The 15,602-nt window shown below is 36.7% G+C and overlaps 1 protein-coding gene across 2 annotated transcripts in view; it reads right to left on the bottom strand.

Moving 5' to 3' along the window:
* The window catches only part of ERP44 (endoplasmic reticulum protein 44), a 53,166-nt gene that overhangs the window by 14,518 nt on the left and 23,046 nt on the right, over positions 1–15,602 (bottom strand). For both annotated transcript variants that reach the window (XM_065052956.1, XM_065052957.1), the window contains 4 exons: positions 15,018–15,057; positions 11,757–11,872; positions 2,729–2,913; positions 2,192–2,307 (listed from right to left, as the gene is read on the bottom strand). In XM_065052956.1, coding sequence (XP_064909028.1) covers positions 2,192–2,307; positions 2,729–2,913; positions 11,757–11,872; positions 15,018–15,057 — 457 coding nt within the window. The remainder of the gene's footprint in view (positions 1–2,191; positions 2,308–2,728; positions 2,914–11,756; positions 11,873–15,017; positions 15,058–15,602) is intronic.

The raw sequence follows: 15,602 nt of genomic DNA, 5'->3' as shown, positions 1-15,602 counted from the left end.
ATCACACTGCAGGATGAGGTAAATCTTCCAGGGGTCTGAACAGTTTTAGAGGGTCAAGAAAAAGAAAGACATCATAAGGCTTCATTCGAAGTATCTATGCTTTATTTATTTAATTTGATACCATTATCCTTTTCTTATCATATACAAAAAAAGCCTTGCATAGTATTTTATACCTATCAGTATTGGCACCAGTATAGAGATGTGTATTTTAAGTTGCATCTTTGTATCCCAGACATGATGACTACTCCCATAATGTGAAATGAGGCTTCTTTGTGGCCATCAACACCAAGTTAAACCACTTGCATCCCACACAATCCTTCACTGAATAAGAACAACAGGAAGACCTAGAAGCCACCTGCCCAATAACTGCTTTGTAAACTGATAATAATCTATAATGAAATATATGTGCTGGGGTAGGCCTGTGGTAGAACCCAAAAGGTCCTCTTCTGTATTCTTCTACTTCAGTAGCTGCAGCTGTGACTGATTTGTTTCAGGTAACTCAAATAAAGTAGGGATATGATGTGAAAATCCCAAACACCTGAAGACAGACCTTTTAAAAACAACTACCAAAAGGGAAACACTTCAGTTTGCCTTTTGTATCTTCTTGAAAAAGTAATGGAGACAGTGAACCTCTTGGAACCATGCCATGTTTGCTTGATATCCCCCGCCATATTTGCTTGATAACATAAAACTTCCTACATTCATCCCCCTCTTCCATGAGTTACCTACAGTTCAGAGCCTTCTGTGATGAAAGTATTTTTTGGCTGTTTGTTTTGGTTTTCTGCATTTGGCTTCCTATGCTATGGCTCAATGGGACAAGGCCATTCTCTTCCAGGTCTACATACATTTCAGATTTATCCCTCTCTAGTTCTACTTCTAAAATCTACCTCTAATAATCTCTTCATCAGTATCCCTCCTCTCTCCTGCTTACAAGTCTTCTCTCATTAACCTTGCTCTGCAGTCACCTCAGTCAGCACAGAACTGTACGAATCAGCTGATTTAAGAGTATTTTGATCTGCAAATAAGTACCATTAATGCAGTTTTAAAAAATAAGCTGTTACAACTACCTAAAGCCAGAATAATTTTGGCATAGCAGGGAACAGTTCTGCCTTGACAGCAGATAGTGATTTATTTTTTACTGTCAAATAGTTCGTTTTGAGTTTATTTTAGCTTACTAGAAATTTGACCATGACAGCTCATGTTACCATATACCTCACAAACCCTACACCTTTTGAACTCTGTCCATAGCAAAACCAAAAATCCCTCCCAGGGGCTGTAAGGATGCCCTGTTGTCAGAAGACTTTGACTGATCAGCACCAGTTCCCCATGAAACATTTTGTTATATATAATATGAATGGAAAACGCTATTATATAGTCAGTATCTCCCTCAGAAGTCTTTTCACATATAATTTTTCAGGAAGCTTGAGAGCCACAGCCACTCCGAGATCAAAATATTTAGTTTCCAAAGCTGCTCTTTAAAACAAACAGCTCCAGGCTAGAAAGTGAACAGGCATCTGGAGAAGAGAATAATGACAAGCTTGCTGTGGAATCTGTAGTTACATGGGCAAGTTACAAATAATCAAACTCTGATCTGTTCCATTAGGTTTGCTTATTATTTATATCTAAGAAAAAAACCCCAAAAAAATCAAAACCCCGTAGTAACTACTTCAAGAACAGTGTCTGTCCAACAACCAAATACTAACACTGGTTGGAGACTATTTCTCATCATACGAAGTTGACATAAGCAAACAGAATCAAACAACAGGAGAGAGGATCTTAAAGTATTGTTCTCTTACTAATGATTTTTTAAAAAGCATTCCTGAAAAGGATGAAAAGCCATATGGGGGCCAAAAAATAACTTAAAATTCTAATAACAACTCAGGTTGGCTGCCCTCAGAACAAGCATGGATATGCTCATCGAGAAACATTTAAGATACTAGCCACTCTTTGAAAAAAAGAAAAAGGAAGCAAAAAATCAAAGTTGAATTTCACAGCAAAAACTAAGGCTGGGAGTTTTCTCCTCCTATCCTTCTTTCAGTGTATTTACCTGTTAAGATCTAGTCTCTTCAGTTACACCACACTGAAAGTATTAAAGAAGTCTATTAAAGACGCCCATTCAATTAAATTATATACAACTCATTAACACAATTTCAATAACGAAGTAATGAAATCAACAGATTTTAAAACTTACCCAAAGGCAGACAGGAATACACAATCATCATGCAAAATATTCGCTACTCTTTCAAAGGTTCTGTAATTGTCAGAGTCCTTTTGCTCAAAGTATCCAATAATATTTCTTCTGCTGCGCTGTAAAAACAAAGGTTAAATTATAATTTGCCTTGAATTATCAAAAACTATCATTACTCCCTAAGGATATTAAATAGAGGTGCCATTCATTTGACAGTCAATAACTGTGCAGAAGTTATTTCTTTTCTGCCTTTTCAATATTCAGAAGCATCCTTGTGAATATTTTTCCAGTGAGGAATATTAGATGTCAAATAGAACGTATGATTCTTTCAAATGATTAAAAGTAAAATAAATAATTTGGTAGTGGAGTTTTTGTAATACTGGAAATGATCCAGTTTTCCACTCAGTTTAAAAAAAGCACTCACAACATTTTGGAATGGAAAAAAAGTAGTAAATATGTACTTCAAATACATGTTTGATCACTTCAACATTAAAAAAAACAAAATAATGTATTCAGAAGGAATAAAATGGAAACACTTACATCAAGAGAATTTATTTCTTCCAAATCCTGGACCTCCCGAATCGGGTTACTCTTCTGCTGCCTGATATAATCTGCTATTGCTGTCACAGATCTCTGGCCCCTGTATTCTCTCTTCATCATCATCCCATTCCGGAAGAGTTTCAGAGTTGGATATTTACTTATCCTGTATCTCTGAGCTATATCCGCTAAAAAGAAATTAAGAAAATACATAAAAACCTCTACAAATACAGAAATATACTGAACGTGGTATCTTCTACATGTATATGTGTGTATTAAACAGAATCTCTGAACCAGTTGTTCCACATCTTAAAACAAGAACAAACTAAAAAAAACACCCAAACATCACCATAGGGGAGAGAACCGATATCAGCTACAGTATTTCTCACATGTACTGATCTTCATTAAAAATCATGACCAAAATCTGGGGTAAGTAAAGACTTGACTTCAGCTACACTAATTTAGCACAGTTCCTACGAACAAGTAGGAAAGCCAATTTAAGAGCATAACAAGAACATGAGAAACTTTTAAGCTTGCCAAATCTCAATTAATCCACATGAGAAAATTTTAATAAAATAAGTCATACCCTATTTTTCTTTAAACTCACTATGATTTTTATCTCAATTACAGTGCTGGAAATATAATGTCTTGAATTTTAGAGAACACGAAGACTGTGCAAAATATTTTTTGAAGGTCAGAAGACTGCTGTTACAGTTCTGAACTGTTCAGGTTTTGAAAAACACAAAATTTCGGGTTTCTAAATTAAGGCAAACACCTCTCTGGTCAACCAGTACCAGCATTCCTTAGAGATAGTTTATCATTCACATCTATACAAGCAGCTCAGCGTTCTTCCAGACTTGGACCACACAGAGCTTTACACAATAAAGTAACACGTATTTGTGTTCATCTCGCATAAGAGCACGAGCTATTTTCACCTTCGTATAACAGGTCCATTATTAAAATTATTTATTCGTGAGACTTACAAATGTAAAAGAAGAAGAAAAATGAAAAGAGGTTTTACGGTAAAATTAGAAGAGCAGCAAAGAAGAAAGCTGAGCAGAACCAATAAAGCCTGGTTTCCCATGATTGTGCATCCTGTGCCCCATATCTTCAACCACTGCTAAGGCAATTATCTGGTTCTTTGCTACACCCCACCAGAGGACTTTAAGTGTCCCTTTGTCCATCTTCCACTTTGGTTAATCCCTGGGACACAGCAAGAAGCACTAATTGTTGCAGACAGTTCTCAGCTACACACTGACAAGGAAACGGAATACAGGACCAGCAAGTGGTTCATGATACACCACGCAAGATCCACCAGCCTCCAGTTTTTACAGCACCTGTTGCTACAGTGCAGAAATTGGTTTTGTGCATCTCAAATATCCATCAACTGCTTTAATCCAAGTTTGTAAATACTTAATAGCTTTGAATGCCCTTGCCTCTTTTGAATGCGGTTGAAGTTGAGCGAAAAGCTTCAAGCAGGTTTTATGAGGAAGGTTTGGAGAAACAAGGTCAGCAGACAGACTTCACAGATACACTTAGGAAAACAAGACTAAAAACAAATAATAAGGACAAAGCATGTAACGCCAAGCAGATTTCCGCAAGCACTTTCCTTTTGCCTTCTTTAATTAAGCTCTCCTGTTCACTCCTTCCCTGGAAATGTACCTCAAAACAAAACAAACCTCACTGCCCTTGTGAAAACCGGGTGTCCCCTATTAAAGGGTAGGATGCAGTTTACCTAAATCTCAGTCATGTTTGTACCTAAATCCAACTAAATCCCAAAATACAAGCAATCTGCCCACTTTCCAGGGCTGCTTAATTCTTTGAGGTGACTTGTTCCAGTCAACCACACCCACCCCGTTTCCCATTCTTTTCTTTTCTCTCTCAAGGAAAGGGAGAAACGGTGAACTTCAACAGACAGATTTATCCTTTGGAGACAAAGTTTCACCCAGGCATGCACATCCTGTCACTTTTCACTGACTCCTCAGACACCTGAGGTGACCTGGACTGGCCACAGCAGGAAGGCAACCAAATGAGGGCCCATCAGCATATCTGGCACAGTACTGAACAACACACCAGCTCACCCTTTTTGACAAGAATGTCCTTTCTTCTCAATTACATATTTACCACAAAGCAGATTTTCTTTCTGTCTTATGGTTACTCTATTTTTAAAGAGAACGGAGACAGAAGTTCTCAAAAACTATTATTTAGAGGCAGTTGCTGTGAGTAAACTGCTGATACCAGGCAGCTAACCTACACCTCTCAGTTGCAAATGAAAATTAAAACCCTGTGCAACTGGAAATAAGCCACTCCCCTATAGAACTGCACCTGTAACAGTCCTCCAGCACACAAAGCTCTCCACCTCTTTTGGACTTCTAAGAGATAACAAAAAAATCTTAATAGCCTCCTGACTGAAGAACCTTCAATTAAAATTACTGATGGCTTCACTGCTGCTAAAACACTACTAATCTCTTGCAGCTTAAACTACTGAAAACAATCTTTGTACCAGCCACACAACTTAAAATGATTCTGCAAACTGAAAACAAAAGGTGAACAGCAAAGGAATAAGAACCAGGTCTGCTCCACAAAAATGTTCTTTAACATCCCTCGAACCAGTAAGCTTAAAAAGTTTCACCACCTAAGGCCAGTTACTAACAAGCTTTGCATCACAATAAAATATCACAGAATTCAGCCTATAAATTTTGAGTAAGAAAGGACTTGACCTGTTTCCTAAATATCCCAGAAGAGTTTCTTACTGCACTAATTACAGCTAAAATTAAGGGTAAGACATTTTATGTCCTAAATTCAGAGTGTTTTAATTTCAAATTAACACAAATTTCTCAAGGGAAGATACCAATATATTCAACGTTACGAGTATTAGATCTTCCTTTAAATTCCATCACTTTTTAGCTGAAGTACCAAGAGCTGCCTGCAAGAAGGTAACAACTTTTAGCAGGGGAGGAATCACTTCATATTTGCTTGGTGGAAGACAACGTCAACAAACCACGCACTTGTTGCTCTTCTTCCCTGTTGACAGAAGGACCTTTGGTCTGACAGGACATCTGTCTATCAAAACTTGGTTGGGGTCTGATAAGAGACAAGGAGCACTACATATCAAGGTTTTGCAGAAACACATTGAGACTGAAGACTGTTAGAGAACTCCACAGCAAAAGAACACCAAAACTACACTTTTTTTTTGTCTCACAACATGGAAACTTCCTTCAGGTCATTTCCATGGTTACAGAAGGATGCACAGATTGCAGAATGGGCATTCAGTGGGTCTTGAAGGGTCTCCGAGATGGGAGGTGGCAGTCCCTAGGGATGGGGATCCTCAAGCACTGAAGTTCCATAAAAAAATTAACGGTAATAAAATGTCCACTGTCAAGTGTGAATTCAAACATTATTTCATAAGTCAGAACTTGCATGCTCTTTGCAAATTACATTGAGATTGCATGAATACTGGTATTTGAGCTAACACAGAGAAATGACAGTGCTACAGAAGTAAGTATTTGAAAACCATCTTTTCACAAAATATAAAATGCAAGTACATGAAAAATTGTTTGAATTCATTCAAATGTCAAATAGAGTAAACCTTAAATGCTTCATTAAGTCCTGGCATTTGATACAGGTAGAGTTAGCATAAGCAGAGCAACTACAAAATTATATTCCTTTTAAAATTGGAAATACACAATGCAAATACATGGAATATTGTTTGAACTCATTCAAAGATCACATTAGTTATAGTAAATCCTAAATTAAATTTAAAAATATTTCCAGACATTCTCACTCCCTATTTTCTGATGAAAAGAAGTATTAGAAACAGATAAGGGTAACCTACCTAAAGGAAAAAAAATGTCTCCCAGCTACAACTTGACATTTTCTTCAGGTACAAAGGTACCTAAAAGGTACAAACCTTCCTAATTTTGTTTCTACATGATGCTTATAGAAATTGCATAGCTACATATATGTATATATAAAATATATATATATATTGAATCTACTGGATCTAATGCTAATCTTTCTGTGCCAAATAACCTTAACTCTTCCTCACCCTTGTGCAATACCTTCCTTCTCAAAGGTAAAAAATTCCTTCAGCTGTATATTTGAAGCTGGGACTACCAAATGAGTATTCTGCTTGCTCACTTGAGATCAATCGCATCTTTTGAAGTGCCTCAGGCTGCCTGCCAGGGCACACTACAGATGAGAAATGAAATCTCTCTTTGATAGGTACCTTTTTACTTATTATTCCACAAGCTTTTTTCTCTCAAGATCACTTAAAAAGGTCTTTTGGCCTCCTACTTTCCTACATATAGCACTACATTCACATTATTGTTAAGAATTTCATAACACAGCATAAGTTCTCCCCAGATAAACTACTCCTCTTGTGACGCTTGCCTGCAATCATGACACCCAGGAATATTCATAGGAAGCAGAATTAGAAAGGAACTTGGGAGACCACCTCAATTAGGCATCCTACCCCCATGACTGTGATACTGGTGACTTGTATGACGGATCAAAACAGGTACAAGAAAAGCAATCAATGCTCCACATCAAACTCAGCTACCGACAAGCTGGGAAATAGCAAATCTAGACCACCTTCTGCTGCAAAGGAGCATTCACAACAGCCATGCCTGCCCTTAGCGGGGCCCCATCAGTTGGGATCCCATAACCTTTTCTGACAGGCTGACAAAATGGCTCTCCTGAGGAGAGCCATCAACAACCTTTCCGAATCGTCTCCACTTTTTATTTTATCCAAAGCTAACTCTTTCAGACCGGTATTTTTTTTCAGGGCAAAGTGGCAGGAACACAATGAAATCCTCACACTTGTTTACAGATTCACCTACAGTTCATTTATGAACTTCCAAATGTACTGTACTGAGTTATTTTTCTTACAGAAGGCACAGCAGCAATACCATCGAGGTGACCCTCTGAAAACTAACACTAGCACACATTACGTTACATATTACATTACTAGCACACATAACAGGAATGGCCAGACCCAGAGAGACCAGAAGCTCACTGCACTGAATGAGAAAACCACCCTTGGACGATTTGAAAGAAAGAACAAGAGTTCCCCCAACAGTCTGACTAGCAAAGCACCTCTTAACATCCCACCAGAGAGTTGTTGTCTGTTTGGAAGCAAAAAACCATATTCAAACCAGCTTTTATTTTTTATTTTTGAACTCAGAAATCAAAGGAAGTAATGGTGCAGCAGAACTAAACCCCAAAAAGTAATTGATGAGAATTCTGTACCACAATGCCTAATATTGAATTCATAGAAACTGTTCAAAATACAAACTCTCCTCCAGAAACATCAGGTCTTTTATATTGCAATATTCAATCACAGAGAACAGAAACATAGGAAATCCATGGTATCAAGTGAGTTTCCAACGTTGCTGCTTAACATGAAAGATAAAAAAGCACAAAAAACCCCACAGGCAAGGAAAAAACCCCATAACAAATCCCCCAAAACAAACAACATCACCATCAAAACAAAGCCTTTCTAATAATGTATATGCAGAAAGGTCTTCCATAATTTTATACAGAAGGTGACTTTTACTAGGTATTACACTAGGAATAGAAATGCATAATTTTTAAGATAAATGAATTACCAAATCTAACACACCAAAACCACCAGAGATCTAAACAGCAAACTATGTAGTGGAAGTTAGATATTTAGAAGTTATGAAAGGATGAGATCTTGGAAACTGAAAGATTATCTGCTTCAACACACTCACCTTTAGTGTATGTTCCACACTAGCTTAAAAACAGCCTGATGACTTAACTTAAGCAGTTCAGTTCTAATTATCTTCTACAATATTATAAATTGGTGTAAAATTAAAAAAAAACAAACATAAAGGCTTAATGTAGTGTTAATATTCGGATTTTGTATTTAATCACATTGGGGCCTATCACCTTCCAGAAAGACATCTTTATATTGGTTATAAGAGCAGACAGAATGACGGTTTTGTCATTAAGCATCAAACATTTGGCAGTGCATCAATAATTCTCTTTAATTTGCTTTACCCTCAGAAGCTGGTGTGAGCTGTTGGGCCCTGCAGTGTGCTTCAATAACAGTGCATTAAATGGAAAGTACCTATGCCTGGCAGACCATTCTGAAAGCTGTTTTTGAGTGGCCTGAAATCAGCTATTTGGATTCCCTACAGAGTCTTGGCTTCAAAAAGAAACAGATCATTTGTAATGGAAATAATCCACTACCTCTATAACACCATCCTAATATTGAACTACTAGTGGTATGAAATCTGCAGGCATAACAAACCCCTAAATATTGGCATAAACCTTCTAGTGTTGCTAAAATATGTAAACACATACAAAAATACAAAAGGTAAAACAGGGAATGAAAAAAGTGCAATAACAATCTTGACTCCAACATTTTAATAAACTACTACAGCAGGCCCAAGCTGCAGAATATAGTAACACCCACCCTCTTACTAAAAAGCTGCCATTACATACATTAAAATCAAAGTTAAAATACTTAAAACGTTAGGACATACTCAATAACTATGTTCCATGAAATGTACCATTGCTTACTACCCATTGAATAAACAATAGAAACCAGTAGCTTTGCTATTTTAATTCAAAAAGGCAACACAACTTGCAGAAAAGACTTCATCTGTCATTACAGGATTTTATTTTTAATTCTGATATTTTACAGCATCTGCAGCAGAAGTCATGCTCATCTACTTCGTAAATTAAAGACACAAAGAGTAAATACAACAAACTTGTAGTATTCTGGTAATGAAAAGAAAGACCAAAACTCCTTGATGCCTCACACTACTTTGCCCACTACACTTGCTCCCAGGGGAAGGAACACAATCTCTGCAGCTTCACCTCCTCCTCACTTCACTGTGACAAGCTCTCATGAGCTCAAGTCAACGTACACATGAGGAGGAGATCAAGCAACAAGCTTCTGAAGTGTTTCAAACACTTGGGGGGGAGGGAGGGGGAATGTTCTGAGGCACGTAACTGCTAAGACCTCATGGTTAAACACCGAGCATCCAGCAGACCTAAGACTCTCCAAGTTACCCAAATAACTAAAGCTGCAGCAAACAAAATAAGGATTTATGTAAACCTTTACAAACATAGGCTGATTTTACTACAGTCTTTTGTGAGAACTTTCTATAAAGTTTCATTGTCAATATATCGAGTCAATGAAAAGATGAGCCAACCAGACTGTTAAACACTGAGATGAGACTTAAGGACAACCCTAAACATCAAGTAAACTGAAAGCATGACTGTCCTTAATCTCTTCCTCTCAAATGAAATCAAGTAAATTTGAGAAACTCACTAATGAAAGAGAAAGAATATATACAAAACTATATGCAAAAGTAATTTCAAGTATGTAGAGTGACTGGTTTAATAGGCTGACACAAAAACAATCAGAATGTTTGTTACAACTCCATTGATTTTTCTACTTTGGTATCCGTTCCTTAACACATCCCCACTACTCTAATGGAGGAAGGCAACTGAACACTTCAGAGCTGCTCACATACTCCAAGCGAATGCTGTCATGCCTTTTTTCCAGCTGAGGCCATAAAAGGGGTCCTATATTGCAGTGATTCAACAATTTAATTCCAGAGGCATTTAAGTTTCCCGTGGTCATGAAGTGGTTTTGCTGATCTCTGGGAAGGGATAAAACAGAAACTCCCTAGTGACTACTCACAGTTTAAAGAATCAGCTTATTTTACACTTCAGATACTGAGTTGATACTGTTTGCTCCCTTAAAAGTATTTTTTTAATGATTGAGAACGTCTTCAAGATCACAAGACAGGTGCTTATATTGTTGGGCAATTACATGCATATGTACATAATAGAGAACAAAATGGTGCCAATGGAAGATGCTTGAAGTGGACTTACTGACTTAAATCTGCAAGTAAGAATCAAGACACTTCAAACCAAGAATTCTCACTACAGGGAAAAATCCCCTCTAGCACAAAAAAAATTAGATTGTCAAAATGGGAAAATAATGTAAATTAAATCAGTTATTTTTCATAGATATGCATTTGACTTTTTTCTGTTCTGTAAAGTTCTCTCTCTAGATTTTTATAACAGAACACTACAACACAGCTATTAATTCAATGCTAAGTCTCAGGGATGTGCTGCAGAAACAAGTTAATAACTCTGTAGAGTGATGTCTCACATTCCAAACTGTGATCCTTCTTATAAATTAACAGTTTTGTAAAGCCCAAATATTACCATCAGTACTGGTTAGAACTGAACTTCTGCTGGCATTTGAAGCCACTTGCAACTCTGGAATCACAAACCACTGTAAAGAAACTATGTCTGCGAATGCTGTTCTTCCAGAAGCATTAAACAAAAAAGCTGATCTTAAACTGTAAAAAGCACCATAACAAAAATCTCAGTGCTCTCCATTTGCCCTTCAATGTGTAGAGGATATTCCTTACTTTTTACTTATTATGGGATCAAAGAGCAATTTTGGGGATTAATACTAGCATAAAATTCAGAAGTTTTGTCATACCGTTTTCATGTATTTCTGGGCAAGGTGGGGAGAGAAGTCAAATACACAACCATTTGCTGGCATGTGTACAAACAGCAAAGCAGAAAAGCTCTGATCCCCTCCTGGCTGTGCAGAAGTCAACTCACGGTCCACCATGACTCCTAGCTGGAGGGAAGACCTGAACAGAACATCATCTTGGTGCTGACAATGGAGGGTTACCCCTTCCTTTTCTCAGTTGTGAAGACCTGCACCATTTGTTGCACTCATGCTTCTTTGACATCTCCAAGCCAATTCAATTAAATAATCCCAGCCCTTTTTCCCCCCGATCAAATGAGATTGGCTGAACTGATATAAACGCAATGAGGAAACAACACTGGAGATTGCCCTGACAAATTTGGAAGAAGAGGTTCACTGATGCATATAAGCAACTCTCTCCAGGCTAAGTGATGGGGCAGGCACAACTACACTTCAGATTTCTACCTAGTATATTCTTCAGTGCAATGAATAACTTATTGGCAAGACAGCACACAACAACCTAAATCAGGCTTTACTTACAATGCTGGTCACAGTCTACTCTAGCAAATACCACTTGATTCTTATCTGGATATTCTTCCTTGATTACATTAGAAGCTTCCTCAAAAATAGGATGTAGCATTTGGCTGAAGCGGCACCTGTGGATAGAACACAAAATCATAACTTCAAAATACTAATTTGAAATATTTTAATTGATGACTCAGGGAATATTTCAATCCTTGAAGAAAAAAAAAAGAAAAGCTATTGGAAAAGAACATCTATTCGTAATCATCCCAGCAACTGAATGGATAAGAACAGGATCAAAAGTAGCTTGAATAATTCAGGTAGGAAAATAGTTCTAAAAGCACACGTAGTTCAAGATGTGCCCTCCTGCTTTATCTGCTTAAGAAACACAGTAAACCAATTGCAAGCATTTAGAAAATATATTCTATTCAGAAAATCTGTTCTTCATTTTTTCTACCTGAGTTATCCCTGGGGAAGTAATTTTAAAAATACAGTAAGTTACTTAGATTGTTGAGATTCAAATTTTCACCAACAATCACCAGAATCAATCAACAGAAATACCACAGAGACAAATTTATAAGGGTCAACAACAGAAGCTATAAGTATTATTATATTGTTGCTCAAGTTTGGTAGAATTTGAACATATTGCTATTACAGCACTATAAACAAAGAGAATCCCACAGGTCCCTTCTTCCAGTCATGTTAGATTCTGAATCAAATGCTCTCTTTCTGCCTGTGGAAAAGGCTGCAGGATTGTAAAGATACCTTGGTGGCTTTGGGGAGTCTAGGGTAACATCAATACACAAGCCTATTATTAATATGTCAATAAAATTATTTTGTATTCTGTTCTTTTAAACAGATGGAACAATTTTAAATTGAAGACTTATAACGGCACTGTAGAAGTTGTTAGAATGAGACCTCATGGAGCAGACTTGCAATAAAAAAGCCTGCACTGGAACCCTACTGAAATGTAACAGTGATAGCCTGGGGATGCTGTTATGTCTACAGCAGCAAACACTTAAGTGAAGAGGCAGGTTTTGCTTTCAAAATACAAACAGGCCTTAAGGCCATTTTCTGAAAGACACCTGACTTTGGGCAGCACAACTGTGTGTTACACATTCACGTAGCACTTATGTGCTACACGTGGCTTCCTTGTCCCTCATTCTCTCCACCCTTACGGCAGAGTACGTACATCAGCAAAACTGATGTGTTCTCATCCAAAGGTCACGTTACATCATAGCCTGGCAGTACATTGTGTTGAGGGGTGATGACTGAAATCCTACATGTAATTATCAAAATTAAGGCTGTAATGTTTTAAAATTATGGCCTAGTATAAAGTCAATCAACTTGCAAGCATACACAAATCTTTAAATCCAAAGCAAACCTCTTCTAGAGAGGATTTGCTAACAGTGGGGATTTGCAGAAAGAGCTGTGCTAATAAGGTCCTAAAGTGGGATGCTTGTTACCTTGCTATATCACTTTAAAAAATATTGGTATCTTCCCTCTATCACAGAAGTATCGGAACATGCATTTTTAGCCTCCTGCAGCTTGTCATTTGCAAAACCCAAAAATGATTTTTTCAACGGCACCACAGACCCCAAGTCCCAGCGTACTAGATTTACTCTTCATAGATTTTCTGTCCTTGGTTATCTTAAATAAAACCTTTTGAAGTAGTCCATGATTCACCAGGCATCTATAGACCACAAACACAAAATAACCATCTTAAAAGGTTCATTTATTTACTTATGTTAAAAGACAGCACCTGTAGCATAATTCTATACAGAACACATAAGACATTAGACCCAGTTTCTTAAGTAGTTACTTAGTTGTACTATCATTATAAAGACATTTCAAACAAATAGTTTACTTGGTGAATTAATGCAATCTCTCTACAGAAAAACTCCATTGGTTTAAATGTGCCTAGTATCAGTTTAGTCTGTGGTAGCAAATGAACAGATGCAAACTAACTGAACATAAAAAGTCTCTATAAAATGACAGAGGTGTGTACAAATGTTCTTAAGTGATTTCGATTGGTATAATGACTATATGCAAAGTTTAAATGAAGGCATAAAAACATCTTTATTGAGAACTTCATTCCATATGAAAAGGCTGGGTATGAATTTTTCAAAATCACTTTCTAAACGAACAATTAAAATTAGCCTGCCGCTAATTGAATAAATCGTCAGTACAGGCAAAGTGCAAATTTTTCATGTAAAACTCAGATAAAGCACTTGCTATTTCTGGGCCATCCAGACCTAGATATATAGAGGGATGTGAGAGAACTGAAAGGAATCAGAAACCTAATCACTGACATGACCTCTGATTCTGAAAGCTGACATTTTATGCTAACAAAGCAAAAAAGCAGGGAAAGGAATCTTTCAAGTGTAGTACTGCAGTTTTGTTATTGCTTTACATTATAAAGCTTTTTACATCCAAGATTATTTTAATCAAGGAAGACTGAAAAGGATTAATTTCTCTAACCTCATTTTTGTATCAATGTGCACACTAACTTTTATTTTCTCCGAATACTTTTCTGGTTTCTTCCTTGCTAAAGATTCTTTTAAAAATACTAATAGTGGAGCAGAACATAACATTTTAGATTACTTCTTACACAATTTTTAAACAGGGCGTCTGGTGCTTAAAGTAATTCTAACAATGATTTCTGCATGGAAGTTTGGGGTTTTTTTAAATATATAATTTCAAGTAAACAGTTCCTTCTACATATGTCTCTCACAATGTCTATCCAACCTGGCCCCAAATTCTTTCCTTTTCCAGTCGCTCAGCTTTCACCCCTCAATTATAATTCCTCTAGTTCTCTACTTGGAAGTTCTTCCAGGTTAGAGAAGGATTTGATTTTTAGTGTCATTTCATGCCATTTTTTCCCTAGCACACATGCATGGGAGCACCACGGAAGAAGATGGAAAAATTGAATATTTTGGACTATCCTGTGTTCAGGAGCAAAAACTGCATGAAATCTGTCTTGCTAAGGGCCAGGGAGGGGGGAAAAAAAATAAAAATCAATTACATAGCATGTTATTCCATACTGCTATAGAAGCCTTCTTGCCTTTTTCCTCTGATAGGAGTCTTGAATGAAACAAAAGATGGCAGAAGAGGAAGTAATCAGGACATTAAATTAAAAAAAAAAAAAAAAAAAGGAAAGAAACAGTTTGAAAGCAACATACCACTGTATTTTCAATTAGAAAACTACAGCCAAACATGACAGTTCTCAAAAGACATAAGTATAAACACAGAAAACACAACCAACTTGTATTAACTTACCAATCAGCATAAAAATTAACTAAAGCAACATCTGCATTGTCTGAAGGGAAAGAAAAAGAAAAAATCCAGTGTCACATTGTGTGGTAAACTTTGGTTTTTTTATCTAAGATTGTAAAAATATGCACAAAAAGTATTAAAGCGTATATTTCTAGATTATTCAACATACACCTTAGTCTGCTAGAAAACTGCTAGGATAAATCTTATCTAAAATATAATCTATATTAAACGTGAAAGTGATTAAAGAGGCCTTCAGTCGATTATTTTATTGATATATTAGGCATTAAAAGTGTCAATACTTAAGGTACTAAGATTCAAAATAAGTAAATAATTGACATGAGACAAAAAGTTATTCTTGATTTAAAATTAAGGCACTTAAAGCTAGAAGTTATACTCCAGTATACCTGTTAAGCATTACCGAGATTATTCATAACCGTTAAAAAAAGGTTAAAAGCTGCAATGACAACTATTATTATTTGCTTGCTTGTGCAGCTTGCTCTGGTCAGTCCTTACCTGCCTTATTTGATAAGAAGCTGAATACTAAGGCAAAAGGTAGCAGAGAAATCTTCAGTGCCCAAAAAAAGAAAA

The sequence above is a fragment of the Columba livia genome, chromosome 2, assembly GCF_036013475.1.
Source record: "Columba livia isolate bColLiv1 breed racing homer chromosome 2, bColLiv1.pat.W.v2, whole genome shotgun sequence".
Lineage (NCBI taxonomy): Eukaryota > Metazoa > Chordata > Aves > Columbiformes > Columbidae > Columba > Columba livia.
Note: the sequence above shows the minus strand (reverse complement) of the source record. Positions and strands in the feature narration are given on the sequence as shown.